Below are 14,009 nucleotides of genomic sequence, written 5' to 3' on the forward strand. Positions count from 1 at the left end.
ACAATGTGCTAGTATACCCCAGCCAGACAGCTTGGGAATCCCTAATTCAGAGAAAATTGTCATTTGCACGCAGCACAACAACAAACAATATCCCTACATCAAATCTCTTCATTAGGGCAGAGGATACGACAGAGTCACAGACCCTTCATTTGCCAAAAAATACTAGCCGGCTAAGCGTCAACTGTGAGATTGCGCCAAGAGCTGCCAAGCCAAGTCGATATCATTTCCACCGATAAAACCCCTGGTTACTAGCCCAGGTAGTATTGTCCAAAACTTGCACATGTAATGCATCCTGATCTCCTCGAATAAGTGACATGGGATATTTTTCGCTGTTTAGGAGGCGAGTCAGAAGTTCTTTTGCATTCATATAGCACACGTATTGTCGCAATGAATCCCAAATAAAGCCCAATACTGCCCAATCATGAGTGTTGTAGTACATTCGAATTAACACTCTGAACGAGCAACTAAGGAATCCTTCCGGAAGATCCGGCATGAGCCGAGGGAGGGCCGAGCTTCCCAGACCCATAAGGAATTGAACTCTCGTAATCCACAAGGAGAACTGGGAACTAATGGTACAAACTAAACTAAGGAGTAGTGGCGAGTAACGATGTAACTCAATTCCTGACTACGGAGTAGACCGACTGACTTTTTCGGTTACGATTAGCGCAAATTTGGAGACGGTAAAAGCCGCAAGGGTATCTTAGACTTCCGATCTTTTTGCGCTGCACTTCTAGGTGTCCATCTAGTTAATTGGAGTGATGAGTGAACCATGGAACACAATTTGTCGGAAAAAAGCATCATTGCCCCTTTTTCCTGCGGGAGACGTAAAGCCTACTAATCATTAATAAGATATCACTTCCATGAATGACACACCACTTGCTCTCCTTTCAGCGTATGTGTGGCAGGAAGCTGCGAACACAGAATTCCGGGAATCCAGAGACCCTCTTTACGGATCATAAGCTTGGTCGTCGCCCTTCTTTTAATCTCTAAATGGTCTGAGAAATCCAATTTCCTGCTTAACTTGTGCTGTTCAAAGTTTGTAAGCATGCGAGTTCATCGTCAAATCTGACACATGTCCATCTAATCTTTTGACTAAGGATTCTGCGGCGTGACCAAGGAGCTCGTAAGTAGTCCCTGGACTCCAGAAAGACGAAAGTGAAAGATTGGCTGACTTTATTTTGTCACACAGCCCGGCGATGAACCCGTTAAGCACCTTGTCACCGGAGATCTCAGAGTAGAGGATGAAAAATGCAGCAAAAATGGTACCCTCGCACGGGTTCTGGGCTACTACGAAGGCTGGGGCACTCGGCGAGTCTGCAATGATAAGACCTGGCCCGAGTGGATCCCACTGGATGTCTACAGCCACGTCAACTTTGCTTACGCTACCATTGACCCCGAAACCTACGAGGTGCTACACGGGTCCGATGAGGCCTGGAATCAGGCACTTGCCAAACTTCACCGCCACATTCACTGCACCATACAGCATGATGCCATACAATACGAGCGTGATCCAGAACAGATCAGAGATGGTTTGGAGGCTGCTGAAATTGTTTGGGAGGGCTGCCACAACGTCATTGTTGAGGATAAAGAATTGTTGGAGGGGGCTTCACCTACCCGAGTTCGGCGACTGTTCAACGAGTGACTGAACGACATCCAGAACATAATGACTACGGCTTTCCACGGTTCTCCTTTTGCTTGATGATCGACGATCATGCCATTGGGTCGATTTTGGCGAGTTCGGAGCCTTCTCAGGACCCTAGAGATCGGACCCCTAAACAGCCCGGATACGTGATCGTCATCGATCGCTCATTTCCTGATAAAGGGGGGCTTAGGCACGAGCATTACAATGTGGGTTGGATGAGATTGGCTATGGGTGGGATCTGGAGGGTATGGCAGATTGCGTCTACGTACGACGACTTGGAGTTTGGGGACGTTTATCCCTATATAGGGAGGCTAGGCTTGATCCCGTATCATGATGGCCATTGGAAATGGGTAGAGGATGTGAATGGACAGGAGGTGAAGAATGTTTCTCATTCAGAGAATGAAGAGGAGGAGGAGGAGGAGGAGGAGGAGGAGGAGGAGGAGGATGATGATGAAAAAGATGATGAGGACGGTTATACCGAGAAAGGTGGTTATCCTTTCCATGACATTTATGAATATCTAAGGGAAGGGGGGCATATTTGAATTTGTACTTCTTCCACATGCGGTATTCTCGTTCTCTCTGGGCAATTTTGCATGGTATCATATATGAAAAAGTTATTGCAGCGCTATATACGTATAAAAATAACTCCTTCTCTACTTTGCATCGTCTCCCCATCCCGATGTGTATTCTCTAATAGCATGAAATTTGATTATTTATATTAGGCTCATTGCGCCCCCGGGCAGATAGGCGACAGAATGATAGTCTAGACGTTTTGCGAGGTACGGGGCTACCGATGATGATCAATAAAATAAATGCAACCATTCCGACTAGATACGATGATCAAAAAGATGGTTGACGAGGAAGGAGAGGCCCTTCTCTGCATGCATGAGGAAGCAAACGGCGACAGCTTGGCAGATTGCAACCTCAGGCATCCAAAAACCCTACATAGAGAACCGTCAGATTTTGAGATGCATGGCATAGGAATCGGATATATACCGTAGACCCTAGGATATGAGCGATAGGGGGCGTAAACTTGGTCTATCCCTAGCTCAAAAGTCTTCATGAAGACGACAACAAAATATACGTTTCCGCCCCACAGGATAATACGAAACACAACCCGGCTCATAACAAGCGAAGAAACCCATTGAATAATGACCGAAACTCTATGAAATATTTAACGGAGAAGAGATTTATGAGTGGGATAATGGTGCTGTCTAGAAGATAGGACTTTTGTCGGACGCGGGTCTGGACGGCTGGTGATGTTGATTTTCGCTTTCATAACGACCAGTGTCGCGAGTCGGTTACGAAGGATGAGCTCGGATGGCCATGTTAGGTTTATAAAGATTAAGCTCCATAGATCAGCATGTCTGGACTGGATCCTGTCATGGAAGGACGAAGCCCGTCAGGCTGTAACGCGTCTCGTTTCAACGGCCGGCAGCTGGATGGTCAAGACGGTATGACACGGCCTGTCACGTTTCTAATTCTAATTCAATATTCTGAAGAGAGAGTGGCCCCCTTGCTATTCTCTCCTTTCTTTGCAACCAAGCAGACAGTGCACAAACTACCTAACAACTCTAGAACACGACTAAGCCATCGCTAGGATATGAGTTTATCCGCATGGATAGCTTCACACATCCTTTTAGACGACAAGCTTCACGAACTTGGCCCGAAAGCCGATCCGAACCAGGTTGATTAGATCGTCGTCAGCCTCTGATGGCCCGGCCACAGTAATTTAACCCACTCCCCTGATTGTCAGGCAACGTCAGCTAGCGATCATTGCCCGGTCCATCGGTGGAGCTCGCCAGACTCTGATTCATGTCACCATGGTCGCTCCACCGATGATCATCCAGCAATAAATGCCAAACGGTTCTATCGACCGATAATCCTCCTTAATCTTTTGTCTCCGTTGCTTCTATCAGGATAACGGTTGTTAGATGATGGCGACTCGAAGTATAAATGCCAAGCACGTCACCCAGCGTTGGATAGGGTAAAACCCAGCTTCAAACCCGTCAACAAAATGCAGATTCTCTCACTCTCCCTCCTGGCCCTGGCCTCCGTGGCTCGTGGTCAGCTGGCCGGCAGTGTCGGTCCCAGCACCAGCGCCAGCGACAAAGGACAGAGCAAGACCTGCAACGTCCAGGACTACGGCGCTAAAGCCGACAAGTCCACCGACATCGGTCCGGCCATCGAGTCGGCCTGGGACGAGTGCAAGGAGGGTGGTGTCGTCTATATCCCGCCCGGTGACTATGCGCTGGGAAGCTGGGTCACCTTGACCGGCGGCAAGGGAACCGCCCTGCAGCTGGACGGTATCCTGTACCGGACTGGCGATGACGGCGGCAACATGGTGATGATCGAGCACACCAGCGATTTTGAACTGTTCAGCAGCACGGCACGCGGTGCCATTCAGGGCTCCGGGTATGAGTTCCACTCCGACGGCTCGCTGTCGGGACCGCGCATCCTGCGTCTGTACGAGGTCGATGATTTCTCGATCCATGATCTGGCTCTGGTGGATTCGCCGGCGTTCCATTTGTCCCTGGATACCTGCAGCAATGGCGAGTTGTATAATCTGATCATCCGCGGAGGCGACTCGGGCGGATTAGACGGTATTGACATCTGGAGTGAGAACATCTGGGTTCACGATGTAAGTCTGGAGCATCATCGCTTTTATTCATAGCTAATACTCAAATCCACAGGTCGAGGTCACCAACAAAGACGAGTGCGTCACCGTCAAGAGTCCCGCGCACAACATTCTTGTGGAAAACATCTACTGCAACTGGAGCGGTGGGTGCGCCATGGGTTCGCTGGGCTCCGACACCAACATCAGCGACATCTACTATCGCAACATCTACACCTGGCAATCCAACCAGATGTTTATGGTCAAGAGCAACGGCGGCAGCGGCTCCGTTTCCAACTTGCTGTTGGAGAACTTCATCGGTCACGCCAACGCCTACTCGCTGAATATCGACTCGCAGTGGTCCAGCATGGACGCCGTGGAGGGTGACGGTGTGTCAATGCAGAACGTCACGGTGCGCAACTGGAAGGGCGGGGAGGAAGATGGGGCCCAGCGCGGTCCTATTAAGGTCGTATGTGCTGCAGGAGCCCCCTGTACGGACGTCACCATCGAGGGGTTCGCCATGTGGACCGAGTCGGGCGACCAGCAGTCGTACGTCTGCGAGAACGCCTTTGGCACGGGCGCATGTCTCGAAAACGGCGACGACTCGACCGCCTCCTACGCATCGACGGTCGCAGCGACGGCCACTCCGTCCGGGTTCGCGGCGCCCCGCATGCGGGACGATCTGACTTCCGCATTCAGCACGGATGCCTCCATCCCCATTCCCACGTTGCCGGCCTCCTACTTTCCGGGCGTGAAGCCCATCTCTGCCAGGGCGTCGGGTTCGCTGGTCGCTTCGGCGTCGGCGTCGGTGACTCCCTCAGCGACGCCGTCTGGGTCCGTCTGAACTGAAATCCAGTAAGCGGTCACCACACGCCATCACAAAGAAAGGTTACATTCACTTCGATGGCACCATCGATCCTTGCGCTTTCGTCATAACCAAGGCCGATCACCTCGTAATTTCTAATTAGATCCAGCCCTCAATAGACATTTTCTTTCGAGCGTTTCTTCACTTGATTTGTTGCTGGGATGATCCGTTGAGGTGAAAGCTTCCTTGCATAGTCTCTCCTCTTTACTTCCCCGCTAAGGTCGCCACCACATCATCATCAACTCATCTGTAATCCATCTGGCTGCAGCTGACCTGCCCTTCCTCTCGTCCTCTTCTACTTTCTGTCGTTCTATCTATTTGTCCTCATTTCATTCTCGTTCATTTTCTGTATCTACCCGTTCTATCAATCACCATGTCCAAAGGACATTCTCCCTCTCCCATAGAGTCCTCTCCCTCGCCCGACCGTCATGTTTCGGTGCCTTCCGTTTACCGCGCCAATGCCGATGTTCTCAATCGCGCCCTGCAGACCATCGGAATGGGTCGCTATCAATGGCAGCTCTTCGCCGTGATCGGTTTTGGCTGGGCAAGCGACAATCTCTGGCCCATCGTCACCTCGTTGATTCTCGTGCCCGTTTCGTATGAATTCAATGTCGCGGAGCCTCCACTGCTGACGCTGGCCCAGAATATCGGGCTGCTGGCCGGAGCGATAATCTGGGGATTTAGCTGCGATATCATCGGTCGCAGATGGGCGTTCAACCTGACCATCGCTATCACCGCCATCTTCGGCATGGCCGCCGCGGGGTCCCCTAGCTTTGCTGCGGTCGGCGTCTTTGCAGCGCTGTGGTCGGTGGGCGTCGGCGGCAATTTGCCCGTGGATTCAGCCATTTTTCTCGAGTTCCTTCCCGGATCGCATCAGTACTTGCTGACCATCCTGTCCGTATACTGGGCCCTGGCGCAGTTACTGGCCAATTTGATCGCCTGGCCGCTGTTGGGCAACATGACCTGCCCATCGGCGGATAATTGCTCCAAGGAAAACAACATGGGCTGGCGCTATTTCCTCATCACCATGGGTGGTCTGGCCGTCGTCATGTGTGTCGTGCGCTGCATCTTCTTCACGCTGTATGAGTCGCCGAAATTCCTCATGGGCAAAGGTCGCAACCGAGACGCCGTGATGGTTGTCCACGAGGTCGCGCGTCGCAACGGCAAAGCATCAACTCTCTCCGCTGAGGAGCTGGATCCACTCTCAGCGACCCCCATCGACGCGGAAGACGCCCCACGTCGTCCCCGTGATGCGCTGAGCAAGTCCGACCATATGCGCATGATGCTCGAACCGCTCTCGCTTCCCCACGTGAAAGCCTTATTCAACAGTCCGCGACGCGCCTGGTCTACCTCGCTGATGATCATGATCTGGACGTTGGTCGGCCTCGGATTTCCCCTGTACAACGCGTTTCTGCCGTTTCTGCAACAATCCCGCGGCGTGGAGTTTGGCGACGGCTCCACCTACATCACCTACCGGAACACGCTAATTGTGGCGGCCGTTAGCGTCCCCGGTAGTCTGGTCGGCGGCGCGCTGGTCGAACTGCCGCGCTTCGGTCGCAGAGGCACACTGGCGCTGGCCGTCATCGCCACGGGCGTGTTCCTGCTGGCCTCGACGACCGCCGACTCGTCTGCAGCCTTGCTGGGATGGAACTGCGCGTTTGGATTCTCGAGTAGCTTGATGTACGCCGTGTTGTACGCCTATACGCCGGAGATGTTCGAGACCAAGGATCGGGGCACGGGCAACGCGTTGGTGGGTGCGGCCAATCGCGTGGGGGGTATCCTGGCGCCAATTATTGCCATCGCAGCAGGCGTGCAAAGTTCTGCACCGGTGTATGTGAGCGGTGCATTGTTCTTGGGGGCCGGAGTATTGGCGTTGATGGTGCCGTACGAGACGAGAGGAAGGGCGAGCATCTAAGGGGATGGTTTTCTACACGGCTAGATATACACGCGTTAATAATGCAGGGAAGGATGGAGTGACAGACTGGATATAACTGGATGTATACTTGGATGTAGAAGTAGACCGTAGACCGTAGACCGTATACCGTAGACCGTATACCGTAGAGAGTACCTAGACAGGACACACATGGGAAGAGATGCTACGAAGGAAGAAGTAAAAGAAACAAACCGTCAAATTGAAACAAACAGCCTAATCGGGAATATCACATGACGCCTTTTCGTCTCCTCCTTTCCTACTTTTTCTCTTCTCTTCTCTTTGCTTCTCGCAATCTGCTCTCCCGCTCCATTATATCCTACAGTCCAGCCCTCAGACCCTGCGACTCCAGTTTCTCCGTCGCATACGCTAAGATCCGACCTACGACGGCCTCGATCTCTTCCCTGGTGTTATGCGCGTGAATGACCATCCGAACGCGATCCATTCCCTTCGGTACGATAGGGAAATGCACCGAATTCACCCAGAACTTGCCGTTGCGCAGATGCTCTGCCAGGTTGTCGGCCTTCTCCAGCGGAGCGATCAGCGCGATGATGGGCGATAGTAACGGTGCCGTGGCCCAGGTTTTCTCTGTCGGGAGGCGAACGATACCACCGCGACTGGCCTGTCGCCACTTGGGATTATCAGTCAGCAGACGGTAGAAGTACCGTACTTTCTGCTGCACGAGCTGTCGGCGCTATATGGATTGTTAGCGGTTAATCCGTGGATTTCTTCGATGCCAAAGTTTGTCTGGGGATGGAACGAACCTTTTCGCCCTCGGCGCTGGCCGTCAAGTCATACCCCGCACGGACCCCTGCCGCGGAGAGAAAGCTCGGCGCCGTGCTGTAGACCATGTTGCGAGCATAGTTGATCAGTGCGCTTTTGATGGTTTCGTTGCAGAGGATGATCGCTGGTTTTGTGTGTCAATGGCAGATCATCTGGAGATTCCAATTGGGGTACTCACCTCCCGTCGACCCCAGAGCCTTGCCGCATGTGTTTAGTCGAATTGGGAATTCTTTCTCGAGTCCGAAATGACAGACAAATCCCGACCCATTGGGACCTACAAGTCCGTTGGAATGGGCTTCGTCTATGGCACACACATAGTTGCCACCCGGAAGCGCCTCGCGGGCGGCGGCCACAATCCCATGGATCGGGGCCGCGTCTCCGTCCATACTGTAGAAAGACTCTATGGATATAAACACGACGTTCTCACCCGACGCCACCCCTACGTGATGGTCGCGGATATCGTCCAGACGCGCTTTGAGGGCCTCGCAGTCGTTGTGTCGGAATGGTAGACAGGTTGCGCGGCCCATGCGCATGCCGTCGTGGATGCTGGCGTGCGCAAGCTCGTCGTACACGATGAAGTCACCCGGCTGAGGGATCGCGGACCAGATGGCCACGTTGCCATCAAAACCAGAGTTGACAAACACTCCTGCCTCCGCGCCGTGGAACTTGGCGAGGTCATTTTCGAGATCGATAAGATATTTCCTGGTCCCTTCGAAAGCCCGCGCCGAGGTGCTACCGATGGTGAACCCGGGATGTCGTTCGAGCTCACGCAAAAAAGCCGCTGATAACAGCCCCGAGCCTGACAGGTTCAATGTGTCATTCGAGCCGAAATCGACGGTGTCAGCAAGAGTTACTGGCACGGGAGGGATCAAAAGCCGGCCATCCCGACGACGTTGGTCCAGGGTGGCTTTCAACTTATGAGTGAGGATGTTCTGCCCAACATGCATTTTGAAAGTGTTCTTCAACACAAAGCACAATTGATGGTTCTACAATCGCCCATTTTTCAGCTCGTTCTATAGGGCAAATGATCGTCAGTTATATGTCCTCCCAGCCCACAGCGCTCTAAAGGTCGATGGCGTAATTCCCAGTGGCCTTGAGCATTCGGAACTCCAAACAAGAATCCCTTTATGCGCCACATACCTAATTCGATGACATATCTAGAGGCTCCGCTGTTGTGTCAGAGAATAGAGGCCCCCTTCCGCCGTCGAATGCTCTCGCGCCGTCCACATGAACCTATTTGACAACGGGTGGCGTGGTAACGCAATTCAAAGAATTGGGTCAATGGCACTCCCTGTGGCCGGTGGCTCGCCTAAAAGGCCGATGGAATGCAAATATCTCGCAATCAGATACATGGACAGCCTGTTTATGATATCACCATGTTGGAAAGTCCCGGGACCCAGTCCAAGTCGCCCCGAGACGGGAATCTTTCTACCTGACACACGGCCCTTACAAAAGGGCTGGCGGCCTCGGCTGGTAGGACATGTTAGAGTTCTGTCAAGTTCTGATCTAAACCCTATTGCACTTTCAGGATCCATCCTGTCAGGTGGACCCGATATGACCGGGGTATCTTGTGCTACAAACCTGATTCAGTCTAGAGCTTACTCTGCGCTGGATCCTCCACGTCATTCCTTGCTAGAACAATAGACTAGCTATCCATGGACTGGCTGGATCTCTTTCAGGTATTATTTAGGTTTCTGTGTCTACCAGTGACGGAAGTGTTGAAACTACATCCGGACGATGTGTTTGGCCCAATTTTGATCAGCCATTTCAAATGATACAGGCTTTAGCTGGCATATGGGCGCCGCAAACGCAAATCCATCTCTGAACCTTGTAGCAGGTTAGCGGGTCATTGGAACTTTGGATTCATACGGGGTCTGCATCTGCGCAGGTTTTTCCTGACAACGGAATGCGCTGATATCAAGATGATTGGCTGGACGAATGCATATGATATTCGAAGTTTCTGAATGAGGTCAGAGGTTGAATAGTTGTGACGCTGAATGCTTCTTATAAAGGTACGCTTGTCAGGATATGCTGACTCCCCACGCACGTCAAGACCAAATATAAATCTTCTGTTACATTAATCCCATCGAAAATGGAACGAGCCATTTACAATCGTGCCCTGGAAGCACCCCTGCAGATGGCTGTCACAGATGGCGCGGTTCATCTGACCTACGCAGGGCTTCTGACCGAATCCATCGACCTGGCACGTAAGCTCCGAGCCAAAAGTGTGTCTGCAGCAGAGCCCGTGGGTATTCTGCTTGGCCCGGGCGTTCGGCACATTACCGCTCAGCTGGCCGTTCTTTTCGTGGGGGGCACATGCGTGCCTATCGAGCCGACCATCCCAGAACTTCGCCTCAAGAGTTTGCTGGAAGACATCCACGCAAAGTTTATCATCACGGGGCGAGAGAATCCGACCGACCTGCCAGGATTTGAAATTTTTGGCCTTGGCTACCCACAGGAACCGCAAAGCAGCGGAGTACCGAATTGGGAGTTCGGTACTACTGCATCCCGGAGCCACATACTCTTTACCTCTGGCTCCACTGGAAAACCAAAGCCTGTCCAGATCCGAGCCGACAGTATCGTGCATCTGGCGACGCAGACTCCCCTTACCCCGCTCTCTCGGGGGGATCGAGTTGCCCAATTCAACAACCCAGGGTTCGACCTGAGTCTGTTTGAGATTTGGGCGACACTGCTCTCGGGGGCCACCATTGTTACGGTTCCTCGGCAGATTGCGGTGGATCCTGGCTGTCTGTCTTCGTTTCTTCAAGAATATGAAGTTACAGTGATCATAATGACGGCTGCATTGTTCGAGATCATTGCTTTCGCCTCGCCTGGGACATTCAAAACCCTGCGCCATGTCATCACAGCCGGCGACGTTGCCAATGTCCGAGCCATGAGAAGGACGCTTGATCACGATCCTCCTGATCATCTGTGGAACGTCTACGGGCCAACTGAGTGCACCACATTCGTGACCGCGATGGAAGTCCTGCCTGAAGAGGCACAGCGGGATCGTATCAGCATTGGACGCCCTGTGGGCGAAACCAGGATCTACCTGCTGGACGAGAATCAAGTACCCATTCAGCAGAGCGGTCAGCGCGGAGAGATCTACATTGCGGGACCAGGGTTAGCTATGGGCTATCTGAACCGACCATCCGAGAACAAGAACTGCTTTATACAGATTGCCAGGGACAGTCCGCATGCTGGCCAGGACGAGATCGTACGTCTGTATCGGACGGGCGACCTGGCCGAGTGGCGGCCCAACAGCGATTATCTTGACTTTTTCGGCCGAGCAGACGATCAGGTCAAGCACCAGGGCTTTCGCATCGAGCTGGGTGAGATCGAACGCGTTCTGCGATCTCATGTGGCGGTCCAGGCGGCGGCGGTCACCCAGCAGCCACCGTCTAGGAACAAGATGGATTCGTTGGTGGCGTTTGTCATATTCAGCCAGGCAGAAGAGGTGGATGCAGAGAGTCTGGTTGATTTTTCCCGCCAGTATCTGCCGTCGTACATGGTGCCGGATAGCGTGAAGGTGGTCGGCGCGTTCCCTCTGACGGCACACGCTAAGGTCGACCGCCAGGAGTTGTTACAGCAGTGGGTCACTTCTATCGAGGAGGGCGAGGCAGATACCAGAGAAGTCTGTGAGAAGAGATATGTTCTCCGCAGTCTATGGAGCGATATTCTCCACGTCCCACGAATCAATGATGACGATGACTTCTTCAGACTGGGCGCTACCTCCCTTCAGGCGGCCTCGCTCTTGGCGATGATCCATGATTACTTGGGTCGGACAGTTACCATGGAGGAGTTGTATCGGCATTCTCAACTCTCTGATCTGCAGGCCCTCGTGGAACCCGACGGGCCCGTCTTCCGTGACAACGCTCCCGATGACACGCGTGCATGGATAAACGACGTGGATCTGGTGAACGAGATTGAAATGGTGCCGGAATGGGAAGCTCCTAGCGAAGGTCGGGTATTCATCACCGGCGTGACGGGGTTTGTGGGCCCTCATCTCCTCCACAGTTTGATGCGCCGGCCTGGCGTTAAACAAATTGCCTGTCTCGTGCGGCCGAAAGGAAATGATGCCGCTGGACGGGTGAAATCCGCCATGCAGCGATACGACCTGTGGGAGGAGTGCGAAGCGCACAAGTCCAAGCTGCTCGTCTTTGAGGGCGATCTTTCTGAAGATCATCTCGGATTAGACCTCGAGCTCTTCACTTGGCTCTCCAACTGGGCCTCGGTCGTGTTTCATCTCGGAGCGAAGATCAACTTCTGCGAGTCCTACCGTGAACACCGCGATACGAACGTCATCGGCACCCTCAATGCCTTACACCTCGCCGCAAGCGGTCGCCACAAGTCCTTCCACTATCTTTCCAGTATCGACACTTGGGGTCCGACGGGGTTCATCCTTGGAACGAAGGAGCTTCACGAAGACGAGCCCCTGCAGCCTCACATCCAAGGTTTGCGCTACGACATTGGCTACGCACAAAGCCAGTGGACCGCCGAAGCGATGGTGCGACGGATGCGCGACCGCGGCCTGCCCACTGCCATCTACCGTCCGGGCTTCACCATCGGACACAGTCAGACTGGGGCCAGCAACCCAGATGACTTCGTCACGCGGATCATCGTGGGAAGCATCCAACTGGGTCTTTTCCCTCGTCTCGACCAGCGACTCGAATATGTCCCTGTCGACTACGTTGTGTCCGCCATGCTGTATATCGCCTCGTCCAATGCCAACCTCAACCACTCGTTTAGTCTCGTCGCGCCGGATCAGAGGGACTCGGTCACTGTTACCGATACAGCCCGTGTGCTGAAAGAAGCCGGATACCCTGTCACAGTTGTCGATTATCCGGAATGGGTAGCCCAAGCGGCGCAACACCAACGGCCAGACGGACCACTCGCGCCACTGCTGCCGTTGCTTCAGGAACGCGTTCTGGGTCGGTTGACCCGGTGGGAGGCCAGTCAGTACTCGCCTGTTTATCGATGTGATAAAGCTGTTAGGGCGCTGGAGGGTAGTGGGATTTCCTATAGAGAGCTAGATGCGGATTTGCTGAAGAGGTTCGTTAGTTTTTGGAAAAGGAAGGGCTTTTATGATTTGCCTGGAGAGGGATAGAAGTTGTTTATTTTGTTTATTGAAGTTCTACGGTTGTTGGTTGGATGGATTCAATTTTGACATTCTTTCTACATGGCTGAGAATCTATCAGTTGTAGTAGCTCCTTAGGATCAGTGACATATCTATCCTCTCATATTATTCGCTCATTCCAGTACATTCCATTCCACACGAACCGTACCATAACTTTAGAAAGCTTTAGTAGGACTGTTAACTTTGCCCCTTGCTCAAATAACCGAGCCCAACCTTATCGTGGAATGTTACGTCTTCTTCTACAGAGTTTATTCCCCTGCAATTAACCTTAGTTTCATTCCTGAGCCATTCCACCCTTGACAGATAGCAGTGTACCTAGCCTAACTTTTCCCTTCCTTCTCGAAAATAATCGCACTCCCGTTAAACTCAACTCAACCTAGACCTAGCTAGAGCTCTCAAACCAATCAAACCCAATCCTACCACCATTCCTCTAATCTAAGACTTCGTGCACTCAAAACTTCCAACAAAGAAATCTCGCGAGAAAGTATGTTCTCCTTCTTGAAGACTGTAGCTTTGTCCTTCGCAGTCTCGTTCACTTTATCGTTTCATGGTCAGTAAGACAGTTGGTTGATTGAATGATTGTTTGGATTTATTTGAATTGCTCCAAAAGAAAGAAAAAAAAAAAAAAAAAAAAAAATGAAATGGATGAAAGAATGTCGAGACAAAGAGATGAAGAGAAGTACATACGTATAGAAAGTACATTTCGGATCCTGCAAAGTTCCAGGGAAGATGGTGATTTCTGAAACGGGGATTTTACTAGAGATGAATCGATTAGAGTGGCATTTATATGGGGTTGATCTTCTTCTGTTCTGCTTAGGAGATGAGGTAGATAGATGGGTATGTAAGTATGTACTTACTTATAGGGGAAGAAAGAGCAGTCATTCTCTATGACGCCGAGAATGGGGTTTTGGGTTCCGACTTGGAAGGAGACGGTTGTTGACTGGATTTTGGATTTGGGGTAGTTAGTATTTCCTTTATCTTTTGATTCCGGTCAGGAATATTATGAGGGGGTAGGGATTAGGAAAGACAAGAACAGGA

At 52.1% G+C, this 14,009-nt stretch overlaps 5 protein-coding genes across 5 annotated transcripts; 4 read left to right on the plus strand and 1 right to left on the minus strand.

The window, feature by feature from the left end:
• Nucleotides 1–864: 864 nt before the first annotated feature.
• KD926_003339 (uncharacterized protein) lies at nt 865–2,184 on the plus strand (the record flags this gene model as incomplete). The annotated part of the gene is made up of 4 exons (XM_053097468.1): nt 865–892; nt 1,098–1,123; nt 1,190–1,529; nt 1,658–2,184. 4 exons carry the CDS (start codon nt 865–867, stop codon nt 2,182–2,184), a joined length of 921 nt encoding a protein of 306 aa, XP_052958550.1.
• Nucleotides 2,185–3,659: 1,475 nt separating this feature from the next.
• On the plus strand, nt 3,660–5,100 carry KD926_003340 (RGase A; the record flags this gene model as incomplete). Its single annotated transcript, XM_053097469.1, has 2 exons — nt 3,660–4,283; nt 4,336–5,100. The coding sequence occupies 2 exons, from the start codon at nt 3,660–3,662 to the stop codon at nt 5,098–5,100; spliced, it is 1,389 nt and encodes a 462-aa protein (XP_052958551.1).
• Nucleotides 5,101–5,494: 394 nt separating this feature from the next.
• On the plus strand, nt 5,495–7,036 carry KD926_003341 (putative sugar transporter; the record flags this gene model as incomplete). Its single annotated transcript, XM_053097470.1, has 1 exon — nt 5,495–7,036. One exon carries the CDS (start codon nt 5,495–5,497, stop codon nt 7,034–7,036), a length of 1,542 nt encoding a protein of 513 aa, XP_052958552.1.
• A 334-nt stretch (nt 7,037–7,370) lies between these two features.
• KD926_003342 (aminotransferase class I/II-fold pyridoxal phosphate-dependent enzyme) lies at nt 7,371–8,781 on the minus strand (the record flags this gene model as incomplete). Its single annotated transcript, XM_053097471.1, has 3 exons — nt 7,371–7,745; nt 7,816–7,958; nt 8,013–8,781. The coding sequence occupies 3 exons, from the start codon at nt 8,779–8,781 to the stop codon at nt 7,371–7,373; spliced, it is 1,287 nt and encodes a 428-aa protein (XP_052958553.1).
• Nucleotides 8,782–9,926: 1,145 nt separating this feature from the next.
• Nucleotides 9,927–12,941, plus strand: KD926_003343 (NRPS-like enzyme; the record flags this gene model as incomplete). The annotated part of the gene is made up of 1 exon (XM_053097472.1): nt 9,927–12,941. The coding sequence occupies one exon, from the start codon at nt 9,927–9,929 to the stop codon at nt 12,939–12,941; it is 3,015 nt and encodes a 1,004-aa protein (XP_052958554.1).
• Between the last annotated feature and the right edge of the window lie 1,068 nt (nt 12,942–14,009).

This window comes from Aspergillus affinis (genome assembly GCF_023601865.1).
Source record: "Aspergillus affinis strain CMG 70 chromosome Unknown NODE_17_length_398122_cov_92_786867, whole genome shotgun sequence".
Lineage (NCBI taxonomy): Eukaryota > Fungi > Ascomycota > Eurotiomycetes > Eurotiales > Aspergillaceae > Aspergillus > Aspergillus affinis.